Raw genomic sequence first — 17,565 nt, 5'->3', positions numbered from 1 at the left:
GTTTTAACATATTAAACATTTGTTTAAATTTTCTGTTTTGAAATTCTAATGTACATATGCTTATTTCTATGTGAAAATTTTAATTTCAGTTCAGTTGGTACAAATATTATTCTCCATATCATTTTGCGCTTTAAGATCTTGCCTGCATCATTTTATTACCCAGATGGGATAGGTCAACTAAGCCCTACCAAGCCCATAAACAGATCCAAAACACTCACAACATTTGCAGCAACACTAACGTCAAGGTGAATTTGATCAACACTGCTGTTACTCAGAATGATTAAACTACACTTGAAATCTGTGAAAAAAAATTGATTTCTTCACCAACATTTGCCTTTTAACTATGAAAAAACAAAATTCTGTGAAACAAAACAGAGCCAGAAGAGTATACAAAGTTATTCAGCAAGAAAATTTTCAACATGTGCAGGTCAATTCTCTGTGCTTCCAAGATAATTCTCAGACGCCTACCTCCCTGATGGTAGCTATCATGTGGTGCACATGAAACAATAATTTAATGATCAATCAGCTGGCTCAATGCCAGACAGCTCAGTTTCAATCTGTTGGAAATGTGCAAAGCAGACCATGTCCAAGACTCTGCTCCAAAGGATACATTGTTGTGCCTTTAACAAATTTTTGATGATCAACAGCTGCTTTTCTGAGATTTAAAATAGCTGTAGACCTTTTAATTTGCTTCTTTCTAATGGAACATGTGGCCAGTGGGACTACAGATCCTGCTCCAACCCTCCTGCAACATAAATAAGCAATTGCTGCTCAAGAAAGGAGCATTTTAACTAACCAGATCTAAATTCTTTATAATGAGAAGCATACATCGAGAACAAAGGAGAATTTTACGATGGAAGCCAAGGATATATGAACATAAATATCCTAGGACTAGGAGAAAGTAGAAACATAATAATCCTTTGATAATCAGGCCGACCCAAAGGCAAGAGTTCCCTTGCAAGTAACCAGGAAGTAACAAATCTTTTCTCTGCTAAACATTCTCATCTTTGTAAGGTTGAAAATTTAATAAAACCAACACTCTTGAAATATACATAAACAGGGATTATTGAAAGTTTAACGCACCAACACTGAGTCAATCCATTTTTTCAAAGGACATTTAATCAGTGGATTTTGCAATTTTCAAGCATTCAAAAAGTTATGTGGATTAAACCGATGAAAATATCAAACCATCTTCTCTAGACTCTAGAGATAGGAAAACGTAATTATATCACTCAAAAGCTCTCTTATATTTTTGCCTCAAAATAATAATAAAGGGAGAGAGGGATCGGTAAAAGAACACTTTTCCTACTTATCCTAGAGCATCTACCCCTCCAAGCCCAATTCTCATCCACAACCAAAGCATCAAACCACCACCACACAACCGCCACCACCCCCGGCGGCCCCCCCCCCAAAACCAAAAACAACAAAACCAACCAAAACTATACTCATATGACAGCACACAAACTCTTGCAGTTCTGTTGCGCAAAAACAATGCAATAAAAGACGTTCAGTATCCTCAATATTGACCAGGATATTCCCCACCATTTGGAAATTATCGGCTGTTAGAAGTCCTATCCTATCTTTCTTCCTTCAAAACAAACCATCTTAGAAAGCTCAACGGTCTTCTATAACACTTCCCAAGGAAAATGATTATTTTTTTTTACTGCCGTCACTATATATCTCTTTTGGTAAGGCCCTAATAATACCAATAACACCCCCCCCCCCCTCCCCAAAAAAAAAAAAAAAGAAAAAACTATACTCATATGACAGTACACCAACTCTTACAGTTCTGTTGTGCAAAAAAAATGCAATAAAAGACGTTCAGTATCCTCTCACAAAATAAGCATCTGTTGACCAGGATATTCCCCACCATTTGGAAATTATCAGCTGTTAGAAGTCCTATCCTATCTTTCTTCCTTCAAAACAAACCATCTTAGAAAGCTCAACAGTCTTCTATAACACTTCCCAAGGAAAATGATTTTTTTTTACTGCCGTCACTATATTTCTCTTTGGTAAGGCCCTAATAATAAGATTAACACCAAAGCATCCATCTTTGACATACCTCCACAAAGAAGAAAACCACTAACAGAAGTTAACGATCAATGAAAAAGTTTAATAATTTACAAGACCATTTCATTAAAAATGCGTCCCAAGAACAATTCTGATGAATGCACTGCTTGAAATTGTCAAAATGATCATTTACCTAATAGCAACCTAGATTCTCCAAGCATCATACATAGGAGTTTGCATTGCAGGACTAATAATTGTGCATCTGGATCAGATCATAAGGAAAAAAACTCAACTCAACTAAGCCTTTATCCTAAGAATTTGGAGTCGGCTATATGGATTCTCTTTCTCCATTCTAATGATTTTGGGTTAAATCTTCAGAAATGTGTAATACTTCTAGATAATGTTGTACTACTCTTCTCCAAGTCAGTTTAGGCCTAACCCTTCTTTTCTTTCTATCCTTTAACCTAATGTGCTCTACTTGTCTAACTGGAGCCTCCATATGTCTACGTTTCATAAGACCAAACCACCTCAATCTCCCTTCTCTCAACTTATCCTCAATTGGCACCACTCCTGCCTTTTCTCTAATATTCTCATTACGGATTTTATCTAGTATAGTATGACCACTTATCCACCTTAACATTCTCATCTTCGCAACTCTTATCTTAGACACATACGACTCCTTCAGTGCCCAACACTCACTACCATATAACATGGCCAGTCGTATGGCTGTACGGTAAAATTTTTCTTTCAACTTATTGGGAATCTTGCGATCACATAAAACTCCCGTGGCACTTCTCCACTTCAACCATCTAGCTTTAATCCTATGACTAACATCCTCCTCACATCCCCCATCTATTCGAAGGATTGAGCTGAGATATTTAAAGTAATTACTTTGAGGTAGTACCACTTCATCCAAACTAACTCCTTCCCTATCACCAGTTCGGCCTTCACTGAACTTGTAATGTATGTATTCTGTCTTCGTTCTACTTAACTTAAAACCCTTTAACTCTAAAGTACTTCTTAAAAACTCTAGCTTTCTTTTGACTTCTTCTCGCATCTCATCTATTATCATAAGGGAAAGAAAAAAAAACAAATTACATAATTCATCCGTAATACATTTCTAACTATTTGATAGAAAATATTCTATATATATATATATATATATATATATATATATATATATATATATATATAAGTAACAGATTACCTCAACAATTTCTCTGACGCAACTCTAGCAGCTCTAATTGTGCTTGAGCTTGGTACCCATTGGACAACATGGTCCACATCAGCTCGCATTGGAGAATGGATTTTAATAAGCTTAACAAAACCAAAAGTAAAAAATACAAAACAACATTACTGAATGCATACAGCAGCTAATACGATGATTCATTTCAATTGTGGAGAGAAGCGTAGAAAGTTTGCTTAATAGGAAAAAAAATTATTTGAGATTCTAATAGCATAAGCTAGTAACCTTAGAAGTGAACATAATTTAGGTCCAAGCCCTTTCATATAGTACAATCATCTAGGACAATAAACAATGGTTTTACATCCTTATGATTTTGAGATTAACAGAAGTTAAAAGGTTTTAGCCCAGAAAAAAAATGGTGAGCATTCTCTTAGACTTACACCCAAACACTCCATCATCTGGTAATAAGCCCTTCCATGCAGAGGAGTATGACCTTGTCGAGACTCTGAGAAATATCTGGTCCTGAAATAATGTTTTGAAGTTCATTGGTCAGATATGTTATATTAAAAATGAGCATAATAATTCTATTGGAATACTAATTGTTGAAGATTTTATACCATTCCTTGTATCCAGGATCCACAGTAAAACCATACATATCAACAGACTCACAAATAGAAAGTGCAAATTCAAGAGCCTTGAGGCCAGTTCCCTTCGCTGCCGACCCAAAGGATGCACCTAACATGAGATACACGGGATTGTTTATCGGAACATCCTGCAGTAGACAAAAAGATAACGTTAAATTACATTAATTAGCCAAAAAAAGTAAAGACAGTGAGAAAGAGCAGAAGGAAAAGGTCTGAATTAGTCATAATTGTAAATACAAATGCTATGCAAAACATCTGATATAGAGGAAATTTGGTTCAGGGAAATCTACATAACCACACTAAACCCTTGATTTTGAAGGCACTTCAAAATCCAGACAATATGAACATTTCAAAATCCTTAGTAGTCAATGATTTAGAAGTTCTATGACTGCAAGTAAGGTCACTTTGAGCAAATCATATTCAAAAGATGTGCACGCAAAAAGAAACACAAAACATAAAACAAAAAAAGAAAAGAAAAGAAAAGAAAAAAGAAATTGCTACAGCATCATTCAACAAAAAGTAATATAGACTCAATGAAGTTACACAGGATGCATGATAAAATCTAACTAGCTAAGGATGCTTTTCATAATCTAAGGGAAATGCTAAGGAATTCTGTTTCCAGGACTTGATTTATATTTCTGTTAAGTGAAAACCCAAAATTCATTAACCAATTCCAAGTTTCTAAATTACATGTAACTGTAAATTTTCAAAAATACAAGAGGCATAGCTTTTACAGTTGAGTAACACAATTGCCCCAGGCAATTGACTTGGAAAAAAAATAAAATAAAACTCACACAAAGGAAATGCCAGAGAAGAATACAAACCCGAATCATCTTGTTCATAATGTCATGTATTGTTGTTTTGATTATCAGGGCCTCCTTCTTTGTTTCTGCAGGATCCATACAATCAGCATTATTACAATAATATGAGATAACTGATTACATTGTAAGAAGCAGGGTGCATCATACCATCTAACTCCACAACTTTATCAAGGGCTTTGGCAGATCCTCTGTTAAGAAGACGAAATGTACTTTTCTTGCCAACATACTCTGTATAGTTCTGCCACAAAACAGAAAAGAAAAAGTTAGAAAGATCCTTAAAGTGAAAATGATAACAGTTAGGATTCAACACAACAAATATAAAGCTCTACCTGTATGGGGGCGCCATTTTCTCTAACAACAGCATCATAACCATCTATTTCCTTCCCAAATCTTGTCTTTAAAAGATCACCCGAATTGCCAATAACGGCACATCGGTCAAACTGTCTTGGAACATATGGTGGTGTTTCAGGGAGCACCAATGATAGTTTCTCCATGCATAAAGTTTTATTCTGACAGTGGTTACTGCAGTACACAAAAGGTCCACATTAAAACTTCAACTAACTGTTGATAGTCCCCAACAATCCAATTTTAAGAATCAAAGTACAAAAACCAAACAAAATAACAACTTCTTGAGAATTTCCATCAAATATAGGATAATGAAAAAGATTTCCCTGCTTACTTGGTAGTTTATACTCTTAGTTTATCAAAAGTATATTTAGACTAAAGATTATATCTGCTACCAATACAAACTTTTAATCTCAGAAAATCTCAAAAAATAAGATTATTTCTTTGCCTTATTCCTTCAGCTGTTATTCATCCACTCAAAGATAATCATATATTTTACTAATGAGTTGCCAGGAAATACATACAGAAGTATTCCCTTATTAATCCTGCGCCATGCATAGTCCTCCCATCCATTTGGTAGAGCATCAATGAACTCCCTTGTGAGTATAGTAGTGCTATTCCGCACCTGACAATCAACTCACTGAATAATAAATCAATTGTAAAGCATAAGAAAACAGGGGGAAAATGATGGACTTAGCAATCAATTTATGCAAAGAGAAAGAGGGAGTCAATCATATCACTTTCAGTGTTCAATAAAAGAAAGCATGGAGATTAGCCCAGCTGATACACCTGTGGGAAATTTTGGTGGAGGTCATGTGTTAAAAATCTAGACCCCTTCTTCAAGAACCACATACAGTAATAATTAGTAAGCTTCCAACCAAATATAATAAGATCACCGAACCAGAAAACAGCAACCTCACCTGTTCCCACGTAGCCACAGCCTCACACAGATTAAATTCAAACGATAATCCTTCAAGTTCTCCAGTTTTTGGATCTCTCTGTTTTCAAGTAAAATGTAAAACAAAATTAAATCACAGGGAAAAATGTCATGAAAAAGAAAGTCAAATCAAAAGAGATATGTCCATGTTTCTTAAATTCTCTAAAATATGAAACTCATGCATCTCAATAGGCATACCACTAACAACCAACTAGAATATAAATAGTAAACCCATTAAATGCTTGAAGCAGGAACATACCCATTTAGGGACAGTGTCACTAGGAAAGTTTATTATGACTTGGCAATGATCGCTACCACTAACAGCTCGTAAACCTAATCCATTTGCATTCTGCACAATTAACAAAATGCAAATACAAAAGGCATGGCTTACTGTATAGCACTGAAGATGCATTAGGAATTATACAATAGTTTAGAGCTCAAGAGCACCAAAAAATTACCACGCACTTCCGGAAACTACTCTGCAGAGATTCTAATGCTTCTACATCTTCATGCGATAGCTGGTGGATCGCATCTATTGAGTTGCACAAACCAAAAAAAGAATCAATCAATTAACAACAACAATTGATAATACATAGATATGTGCATTCATAGAAAAAAGAAACGTACTTAGATTGGAGGAGACGCCGGTGATATAGATGAGGATCGCCGATAGGCCAGATGCCAAAGCAACTAAAAAACCAAACTGCAAGAGCCTCATCTAATTGAAATTTGGAATCTCAAAACTCGAAAAAGAAGAAGAGAGTGAGCGAGGAATCGATCTAGACTCCACAGACCAATAGTACTAGCTGAGTCCTGCGCTTCTAGCCGTGCAAAGACAGCTGAGACAAGTTGGAACTGAGAAGCAACCATAATTTCTGGAAAATCATTTGCGCGTTATTTTACATAAAAATAAACGACGTCATTTTATGTGATCCGGGCCCATCTATTTTGGTCACTGGATCGGCGAGCCCATCTATTTTCAAGACCCAGAAGGAGCCCAATTTTAGTCGGCCAAGGCCGATTTAATTTTCTGGTCAATTGGACACTGTCTCTCTAACTCTCTATTGGGCTAAGAATTTGTAAATTTTTTTAAATCTTAAAATTAGAATAATTTAAACTTTTATAATCGGTTTAAACTCTCCTTTTTTCCGAAAGATTTGGGGATGAGAACAAAGAAGAAATGAACAATTGAATGCTGACATGTGAGTGAAGATTTTTCAGCGACAATAGAGGAATGATTAGACCATATAGAGATGATGGTCGCAGGACCACTAAACCAGAGTTCCTCTGGTATCAATATCAAGTCTTAAAGATGAAATTGTACCGATTCTATTTTGGTGCATGCATGCTAATCGAGCTTTTAGACGGAATGGGTAGTCTTGAGAGGCGATGACACTGCTCTTTCAGTGGTCTCTTTCACAATAAATTTTTCATTTTCAAACCTTAATTAGGTCTGGAAACACTCGAAATTTCCCAGTTATATTAAAGCACCCTCCATGACTCTATTCCAAGGCCAGGGCCAGTTGATTTAGGCCATGGAGGGGACCATTTTCAAATTTTTGCATTTTGTACGTGGATGTTTGTTGTCCCAAGCAAGAAGTATGGTTTTCACTTCACATTTGCCCTCCAATAATGTCTTTTTTCCCCCTTGGAATTGTTGCGTTCAGAAATGAAAAAAACAAAAAAAAAAAAAAAACAACCCATGATACTATGTTCTATGTCTAAAGCAGACAGTTGCTGAGGTTATGGACCCATGATTCTTGTTGCAGTAGGGAGCTTGAATTTGCTCCTTGTAGGTACTGCTGGGGTCGACATTATTCTGTGTTGAGCTAACTAGTTGCCTAACTGGATAAAGTTGGCTAAAAAACCATTTCGAGGTACAACTTGTGGTGGCTTTCAAAGGTACCAATAATGCATAGTTTCTTTCTATCTCTTTTGGTCATTAACATTAAATTTCTGATTAGTGACAATTCATGACTTGATAAGAATCAATGTCATGTTGCATTACATACTCATTAATAATAGCATGGTTATAGTGGGCACCCAAATGCAGGACTCTCAAGAGGCTACAACTTGAACTTCCATTAATATAGCAATAAAAAAATGGCGAAGCAAGCAATATTTAGAGTAGAGAATGCTAAAAATAATTAAACAGCACTAATTTTTTGTACAATGGACAACCCATATGCCTGAGCAACAAACAGATGAGGACACCAGCAAATTAAATCAATTGCCGTCTTCCATCTCTCAGATATCTAATACACAAAAGGGACAAGGCAATTCAATAGGCCAAGAGGCCTTGCCCAATTTGCCATGCGGGCTTGCTCCTCTATCGCCAAGCGGACCCTGGTGGGACCTTGTCCTCAATGGACGGAGAAACATCTACCCGACGTGGTCTCTGTCGTCCCTGTGATGCTTCCTGGAACACGGCCACCAACTTGCTAATAAATTAATCTCAAAACCAATGCAAGTGAAATTAATTAGATTAAGAAAACCACAAATTCAAATTTTAATAATGCTTTATATTTTATGAGAGAGATAGAGAGAGGTGCATGGGTTACGTTGAAGTCAACCATTGATGGTGGTATTTCATAGTCAGGGAAGGACAGGCCAAACAGAAAGCCAAGATGACCATACATAGATATCGGGCCACCCCTACACCGATTAACCAAACCTTTATTCAATAAACATACCAGCAGATAGAGACTCTCCATTTATATAAATTCGTCTTTGTGTTTTTAGGACTAGAAGTTACGATTGCTATAGCTAATTTTCACTAGCCAGCTCACTATCTCTTCCAATGTTGATGTTTAATTTAAATTTTAGTCAAAATTAAATAAAGAAAAAATAATAATGTTCAAAACAAATAAAAAGAAGGGTAAGGTCTTGACTTTGAAAGGTGATATCTTTTTACTGTAAATTGGCATATCAAGTAAGTTTCAGATATTAATTAATTAATAAAAATATATTGTAGTACCAGGGTAACAATTCAAGGAAGGATCAATTAAATATTCATTAGAAATTGAAAAAAGAAAGAAAGCACTGTACTTATAATCAATATATAGCATCAGTGGGATAAGAAAATAGATTAATTATTTAATGAAGGGATTGGAAGTGTCTCTCGAACAATCAACATAGACACCCCAAATATAATTAAATAAATAAAAGAACTGAGAGAAACTCCAAGCAGAGGGGACCTGGAAGAGGAAAATTGATCAGTTGGTACTGGTGAGCTGCAAGCATTTCTGATCTCCAGCTGCTAATTTCATCCACTTGTCAACATCTACTTTTGAAATCAAATTTTGAGAGTTTTAATCGAAAAATTAGTAGCATTGTCCTCTCACATCTAGGTTTAAAAGCCAAGTGGCTAGCGTACAAATGTCAAACCAAATTGGGCCACAATCTTCCATTGATTGGCCATCATTGGTTGCAATTACCATGTGTTTATATGAGTTCGATCTGATCAACTTTTGAGAGCACTTCCTTTAACATATGCATGATTGTCGGTGGACACCGCTCGAAGCTGCTGGAAGATTATAGGGAGACTAGAAAGCCAACTACTGCATGAGATCGATGGGACTAGAAGCGATAAAGGAAATATTGAACTTTCTGCTTGGGCCATGGATGCAAGAAGAGCCAGTTATTATGCAAGAAATCAACTTGCGGGTCAGCACTAAAAACAGCCGCATCCACATGGATTGTCTGTAACTACTGTTTAAACAAGCTGAAAATTATGACAAATGAAAAATTAATCTAAGGGTAATTATTAGTTTGCGTGTCCACCAGCTATGTAAATGTAGAGCTAGCTAATCCCTCTTTCGTCTTCAATCATTCCATATCATATTGCAATCATTTGAAGTAATCAAGAAATGTCATTAGATTTGTCTTTTCATAATGATGTGATTAGCCTTTCATTACATTGTTAATTAATTTGAGGTTATCATCTTTAGGTAATCAAGCTAGGAGATTGACAAGTGGCTGTATTGAAGGGCCTTCCAGCATATTGCCCACTTTAATTAATTGTCTTTTGATTTGATACAAGAACTTGATTACGTATATAAAAATTTGTGTATAAAATTGTATAAATAAGGTAATTTAATAAATTTTCAGCACTCTTTAAACGTGAAGTTTTTATTTAGTTATTGATGAAATTTTCAGATTTAAATTTTACAATTTCTCTTTATTTTGTTATTGGTTATCTAATCAAATACTACTAACCCTTTAACTTATCATCTTTCACCAATTATCCAATCAATCACAGACCATCTCATTTTCCCTTTAACCTATCAAAGTCTGTCATTCCTTTAACGTATCAAAGCCATCATTACTCTAACTAATAATGACCCGTCTTAACCTTTAGCTCCATAATTCTTCTTGAGCAAGAGACTTCATAAGTCATCTCAAGTATCTTCTTCATGTATCCATTTTCTTTTTTTTTTTTTAAATCAGTTTTATATTTTCCATCTCATACGCCCTTCAACTTCTACAACAATGAAAAGCGATCTGATTTTCACAAGAGCAAAGACAAAAAAGGAAAAGTTGTTTCTAAAATCGAAACGAATAAACTGAAAAATTTAAAAATAAAAATTGAATCAAATTGAATTTTTAAATTAAATCGGTTCGGTCGATTATTTTAATTTGAACTGAATAATGCTCACCCTTATTTAATTTATTAATTAATTACAATGTACTTTATTATAATTATTTAATTTATTATTCAATTGACTATGATCTACTTGATTAATTGATAAAATACTTAACAATACTTGATTATAAAGTAATTAATGATGATTACTTTATTTATGATCTAACTTATTATGATCTACTTGATTAATTGACAAAATATTGTAATTGATTATGATATAATTTATCAAAGTTAGTTGATTTACCATCTAATTGATTAACATACATTAGATTAATTAAAAAAAACCCCGATTGTACTTAATTGTGATGTAATTGATCATAGTTACTCGATTTATCATCTAATTGATTATGATCTACCTGGTTAATTGATAAAATACCCTATTGTACTTGATTATAATATAATTGGTCATAGTTGATTTGTGATCTACTTAATTAATTTATAAAATACACTATTGTACCTGATTATGATTTAATTGATCATACTTACTTAATTTATGATTTACTTGATTAATTGAAGAAAAAAAAATACTTAATTGCAATTGATTATGATCCAATTAGTTATAATTAGTTGATTTATAATCTATTGATTAAGATCTACTAGTTTAATTTAAAAAATACTCGATTATACTTGATTATGATATAATTAATCATGATTACTTGATTTATGATCTAATTGATTGTAATCTACTTGATTAATTGAAAAAATACTTGACTATAGTTGATTATGATCCAATTAATCATAATTGGTTGATTTATAATCTAATTGATTAAGAACTACTAGATTAGTAGAAAAAATACCCAATTATTCATAATTGTGTTATAATTTATCATAGTTACTTGATTTATTATCAATTAATTATGATCTACTTGATCAATTGATAAAATACTCTATTGTACTTAATTATGATCTAATTGATCATATTTACTTGATTTATGATATACTTGAATAATTGATAAAATATCCAATTATACTTGATTATGATATAATTGATCATAATTACTTGATTTATGATCTACTTGATTAATTGATAAAATACATAATCGTAGTTGATCATTATCTACTTGATCATAGTTGATTGATTTATAATCTAATTAATTAAAATCAACTAAATTAATTGAAAAAAATAAATTGTAATTAATTGTAATGTAATTAATCATAATTACTTGATTTATAATTTAATTGATTATAGCCTACTTGATTAATTGATAAAATACCATATTGTAATTGATTATAATATACTTGATCAAAATTAATTGATTTATGATCTAATTAATTATAATCTACTTCATTAATTTATAAATTACCATATCGTACTTATTATAATGTAATTGATTATAATTACTTGATTTATGATCTAATTGATTATGATCTACTTGATTAATTATGACTTGATTAATTTATAAATTACTTAATACTACTTGATTAATATATAATTGATTATAGTTATCTGATTAGTTGATCTAATTAATTGTGATATAATTAATTATAGTTATTTAATTAATTGATTTAATTGATCATTGTCACTTAATTTATATTATAATTGGTTTACCGGTTACTCAACCAGTTTAGACGAGTCAACTCCTGTTAACTAAATAAAGAGTTTGAAGTTTGAATCAAACCGGTTAAAACGAAAGAATCATTAGTCCCATTATAGCTTAAATCGAATCAACCAATTGGTTCGGTTCGATTCTAATAATACTATATGAAATTAATTGTGATTGGTTAAATTTTTTATATGGTTAGATAAATTTAATTGAATTTTTAGTTGGCTATAATTAATTGAGAGATTAATAGAAATTATTGATTAGTTGAAATTTTGATGGATGTGATTGGTCAAAAAAGATGAGGACTATAATTGATTGAGAAATTAGTAAGAAGTGATCGGTGTGTTTCATTCCCAAGTAGACTTATCATGAAGTTGTGAGTAAGATGTCAAATTCCTGCTATCTCAAGGGTACTCCATAGGTAGACATGCTTTGGCTATTTCCAATGAAAATTGTCTAAAAAATAATAATTTTTTGTCCATATTTTAATTTTGTGTACAATAATATTTATGTTCCTTCTCTTCTAAAACTGGAAACCAGAAAGGGCAATTATTGATTAGTACTGTTAAGATGCAACTTGTAAGTCAACATTAAAATTATTATGTTAAAATTATTTATATTTTCTATATATATAATTATTTAAATATATTATATTAAAATTATAAGCAAAGAGACATTATATATAAAATTTTATATCTATATTAAAATGTGTAAACAGTAAGCCTATTTGACATTGAATTTTGAAAATTAAAATTATTTTTTTAAATAAAAATATAATTTCAGAAGTTATTAAAAAAATAATTTAAAAAAATTACTTTATTTTTAATATTAATATAATTAAAATTAATTAAATTTATTTTTAATTATTTTTTAATACTTTATAATTAATATATTTAAAAAAATAATTTTCCCAACAATAATATTAACAGTAATGTTAAATTGGTCTCTGCATAGCGTTGTAGTTAAAAAAAAAAAAAAAAAAGCTTATATTTAGATGGTTTGTCCACAGCCCTCAAGACAAAGGTGGGTAGAAACTAAAACACAGAAGATTCCATTGAAAAAATGAGCCAAAAATACCCAAAAAAAGTTGCATAACCAGTCATGTCAATTAAAGTAACAGCATCTCAAACCCCTTCTCTCCAACTCAAGAGGCAGGAGCAACAGTAAAAATAACTGTAATAACGGAATAACGGTAACCACAAATGCTTCATTTCCAATACCATTACAGGAACATAAATATACTATGCTAGCTTTTTTACATGTAAAATAGTTCCTAGAGCTAGGATTAACTACCAAACAGCAGGGTCTTGGTATTTGTGCATGGGAGGGGGAGAGTTGGGTTGTTGAAAATGGACAGGAACAAGGGATCTAGAAAAAGATCTGTGGTCTTATTTGGTTGGTTGTATTATATCCTCTGTGATCTTCATCCATTGATTTTGCTGCCCTTTTTAGATGCCACTTTTTTTACTGTTATAGAACTTGGAATCAGACTTTTGATTGACAAGAAGCAGAAGCCGTCTCCATGGGAACTTGATTACAGAAGCTTCGTACGTTTTGTCTTTCATCATGTCTTTGTGTTTCTTATCTTTATTTCTCTCTGTCTTGGACATCGATCCCCATTGCTGGAAATCAAGATTAAATCCATGAAAAGGGCAAATAATAATTTTTATTTGGTAGTTATTATAATATTTGTATGAGACAGGACATGAGGGCTTAGGGCTTACCAGATGTTTGTAGGGCAGCTCTCTGATATTATTTAATGGAAAGAACACAAGTTGTTGCTGAACCCAGATGGATTAAGAAACTTTTGTCTTTGTTCATCTACACCCCACAATAGACTACCACTATCCTGAAAATGATGTTTTTGTCGTTGTTACAAAAATGGTCAGGCAATTAATTAAATTAATTATCTCAACACCTGGAGCCTGGAAGCTATACCTGATGAATGAAGTCACTAGACATTTGCCCTTGAACTAAAAGTGATGCTGATGAACTATCAAAGAGAGGATACGCAAAGGTGGCCGTGGCGGTGGCTGTGGCAGTGGTGTTGTTGGCGGAAGCTGCATTGGCAAAATCAGCGGGCTGGGTCTGGGTGCATTGTTGCCTAGGTGGCAGTGATGATGCCAAGCGACTCAATCCCTGGGTAAATTCGTGTCAGAGACAAAGATCTCTCATCAGCTTTAATCATAAACGCAGTTTTTGAAGTTGGACCGCATATAACAATAATAAAAATATAATTTATAGCTTTTGTTTTTTAACTGATTAATTTTTTTTACCTCCGATCTGACCATCAATGCATCTAGATCCATTCCAAAGTCATAGAACAAAGGATTGACAGAAGCAAGCTTCATGGAGAGGAACTGGGGAAATGAAAGAAGCAATCTCCATCATAATTAAGCATAATTAATTACAGCTACAACATAGTGTTTCTTAATTAATTTGTATGATTAGTATTTACCTCCACTTGATTCTGTAGAGACTGGACATAATTAATAATTTCATCCAACATGAGGGCCTTTCCAGTTACCTATTTTTAAACCATACCACATGAAGCTATCAGATATATACATGTTCTAAAGGAGAATATAGAAGACATTATTTTTCTAAGAAAGACAAGAAACTGCACATTTCTTCACCTTGTCACAGCCGGGAACAAGACGCTGCAAAATCTTCATCCTCTCACTGATTTTTTCTCTTCTGACCTGAAATGCAGAAATTAATTCATTTTATGTGTACGGAAAAATTGCAATGTTAAATGAAATTGTATTTGTGTCTAGGAAGATTTTGGGTAGGGAATTAATGGGGTACCCTCTCTGCAAGACTATGGCTGTCTGTTGCTTGGCCCCTCCTTGCTCTTACATGAATGTAGCCTGTTGGGGGCCCTTCAGGAACTTTTTTCTCAGCTTTAGGCCTCTTATCTTCTTCTTTTAATTCACTATTGCGTTTCTTTTGTTTCATGCTTCTTCCATCTCTAGCATCCTGATCCATAATCAAAATTAATGACCATGTGAGCTAACGAGGTTGATAGTTATGAATCAGTAAAATTTCTGCTAATCCAAGAAAATCCCTCTTTTTAAATGAACTTGTGACATGGTCTACCTTTGATTGAGCAGAATTCAAAGATGAACCATTTGCATGCTTCCTCTTCTTTTCCATAGGAGGCAGATTCTGGGTAACTTGCTCACCGCTTTCAAGCTTGTCCACAACAGTAGAGGAGTCTGTGCCCTGTTTCTTGGTCACAGAAGGTTCATTATCACTAGGAGCAAGCATAGAGCTATGATCAAGAAGACTAGTGTCATGAAATCTAACATCAAGAGGAGTCTGAAGGGGAAGTTTAGAAGGGTAAAATTGGGAAAAACAATTGGTATTGATGTTCCCTTCCTCCATAAAACCAGACAGATTCTTAATGGGAGTGTTTGGCAAGAAAACCGAGTCAAGACGAAAAGGGTGGTGTTGGTATGAAAAAGCTGCCATTTGAAAGAGCGAGAGAGAGATGGAGAGAGCTTTGGAATTGAAAATTGCAAGTGTTCAAGAAAGTGATGGAAGAGAGCTGAGATTATGATATTTCGAGGAAGCCAGAAGTAGCAGTCGAGAAAAGCGGGTCTGTAACAAACTAAGAGGCCCCCAGGCTTATATAAAGATCAGGACACATAATTAAAAAAAAAAAATTCCATATGCAATGTTTTTGTTCATTTGACTGGTCTTATCTTATCTCTCTCCATAACAGACACTGTAATAACTAATAAATACCCCAGAAATAAATTGAGAAAGAAATGAATTAATAAAATTTTTTATCTCCATCTCAGTATGATAAGCCCTCACAACTGCCGCTCCATTATTTCCTTCAAGGATCAAATATCACATGATTCAACAATTCAAAGAAACAGCTTAAAACCTATGTATGCATCTTCTGACTGGTTTTATAGGTGATGTTCCATGACAGTTCTTTTTCTTTCTTTTTATCATTAAAAAATAGTACTCGTTCCATTGTAAAATCATGGTACCTTTCATAAGCTACTTTTTCAGTCTCTGATAAATGGGATGGTTTGACCTGTAAGAGACTGAGGGTGGCGAAAGAAATGAGCTTTAAGCTCTGCGTATTTATTGGAAATTATATGTATTTTCAAGGGTAATTTGAAAATTTGCTCTTGTAAATGAACATTTAGCTTATATTGTGATTGTAATTCACAGCGGCCGATATGTACCATCAATGGGGAAAAGGTCGCCATCATAGGAAAAGAACAGAATTTAATTGGTATACAGAGAGAGAAGATGAAGACTGATAGAGTGTGGTAATTTTCTACTTTGGTCATCACTAGTTGACAAATTTCCACTGTGTTTTGAAACAAGGTTAACTATATTTCTGTTACACATTTTTGCATATTATAGGGAGAGGAACAAAAGGAAAATTGTCCACTTATATATGTTGTATCCTTATTTGAAAATTATAATTTCATAAAAACTTAATTCAATTATTTTTTTTATTTTCATATTTAAAATTAAAAAATTATTTTTTAAATTAAAAAAATATTTTAAAAAATATAAAAATTAAGTATAATTTTATGAGAATCCAATTATTTTTTTTTTATAATTGATTCATTTCTTATGGAGTTGATTTTTTTCTTTGTAATAAAATTCTTCTTTTCTTGAAAAAAAAGAAAGAGCTTAATGCTTGATGATAAAGTTAATTTGATTTTTACATGAAAAGTTCACATGATAGGAAAACTAAGCGCCTGTTTGATATTATGTTTGGAGGTCCAAAACTGTTTCTTTAATAAAAGCACTATTTTATACGCTATTGAAAAAAAGTAATTTGAAAAATACTACTTTATAATTTTAATATTTTTATGATTAAAATTTATTAAATTTAATTTTAAATTATTTTTTTATACTCTCTAATTTGTATATCTAAAAAAATAATTTTCTTAGCAGCAATTTCAATAATGATATCAAACGAGTCCTAAGTGAAAAACCATAATAATGATAAAAGATTTTTAGAGTCCTCGGTCACTCAAAACACATTAAATTAAAATGAAAATATTATCAAATAAATCAAATCAAATTGAATTAAATCATTTTAATAAAAGTAATTTTAATTTCGAAATTCACATGGTATCAAAATATGCCACAATTCAGTATTCGAAAAAGCATGATGAGTATTAAGCCAAACCTAAATGAATTCATGAGCTAATAAAATTAAATAGGCTCATAGAGTCAGGCCAGAAATACAAAAAAGAGTTCAAACTCTAGATGAGCCATCCTAGATAGTTCAAGTGACAACTAAAATCCACTCTAATTACATTACCTCGAGTCTAGTGTTTTTGGACTCTCACATGGGACAGTTAGAGAAAATTTTACAAACAGCTGTTAATTAAATTTTTTTTCCCAGCTTTTAGTACAATTGAAATTGTGTTTATTAATTTCTAAAACAAT

The 17,565-nt window shown here is 32.7% G+C and overlaps 2 protein-coding genes across 3 annotated transcripts; both read right to left on the bottom strand.

The window, feature by feature from the left end:
• Nucleotides 1-222: 222 nt before the first annotated feature.
• Nucleotides 223-6,836, bottom strand: LOC110637703 (sialyltransferase-like protein 2). Of its 2 annotated transcripts, XM_021787978.2 has the most exons (12): nucleotides 6,571-6,831; nucleotides 6,402-6,475; nucleotides 6,203-6,292; nucleotides 5,927-6,004; nucleotides 5,531-5,631; nucleotides 4,991-5,183; nucleotides 4,809-4,899; nucleotides 4,665-4,729; nucleotides 3,814-3,968; nucleotides 3,637-3,718; nucleotides 3,218-3,327; nucleotides 223-745 (listed from the first exon to the last, which is right to left on the bottom strand). In XM_021787978.2, exons 1-12 carry the CDS (start codon nucleotides 6,659-6,661, stop codon nucleotides 553-555), a joined length of 1,323 nt encoding a protein of 440 aa, XP_021643670.2. In that variant the 5' UTR covers nucleotides 6,662-6,831; the 3' UTR covers nucleotides 223-552. The 2 variants fall into 2 exon arrangements, with proteins under 2 accessions (XP_021643670.2, XP_021643672.2); XM_021787980.2 differs by lacking the exon at nucleotides 3,218-3,327 and having other exon boundaries at nucleotides 549-745; nucleotides 6,571-6,836.
• A 6,370-nt stretch (nucleotides 6,837-13,206) lies between these two features.
• LOC110637673 (transcription factor BC1) lies at nucleotides 13,207-15,925 on the bottom strand. Its single transcript, XM_021787916.2, has 8 exons — nucleotides 15,232-15,925; nucleotides 14,941-15,111; nucleotides 14,769-14,834; nucleotides 14,591-14,659; nucleotides 14,409-14,492; nucleotides 14,071-14,271; nucleotides 13,857-13,981; nucleotides 13,207-13,754 (listed from the first exon to the last, which is right to left on the bottom strand). Exons 1-7 carry the CDS (start codon nucleotides 15,604-15,606, stop codon nucleotides 13,889-13,891), a joined length of 1,059 nt encoding a protein of 352 aa, XP_021643608.2. The 5' UTR covers nucleotides 15,607-15,925; the 3' UTR covers nucleotides 13,207-13,754; nucleotides 13,857-13,888.
• Nucleotides 15,926-17,565: the final 1,640 nt, after the last annotated feature.

This window comes from Hevea brasiliensis, chromosome 17 (assembly GCF_030052815.1).
Source record: "Hevea brasiliensis isolate MT/VB/25A 57/8 chromosome 17, ASM3005281v1, whole genome shotgun sequence".
NCBI classification, from domain to species: domain Eukaryota; kingdom Viridiplantae; phylum Streptophyta; class Magnoliopsida; order Malpighiales; family Euphorbiaceae; genus Hevea; species Hevea brasiliensis.
This window is presented reverse-complemented; position numbering and strand designations above follow the sequence as displayed.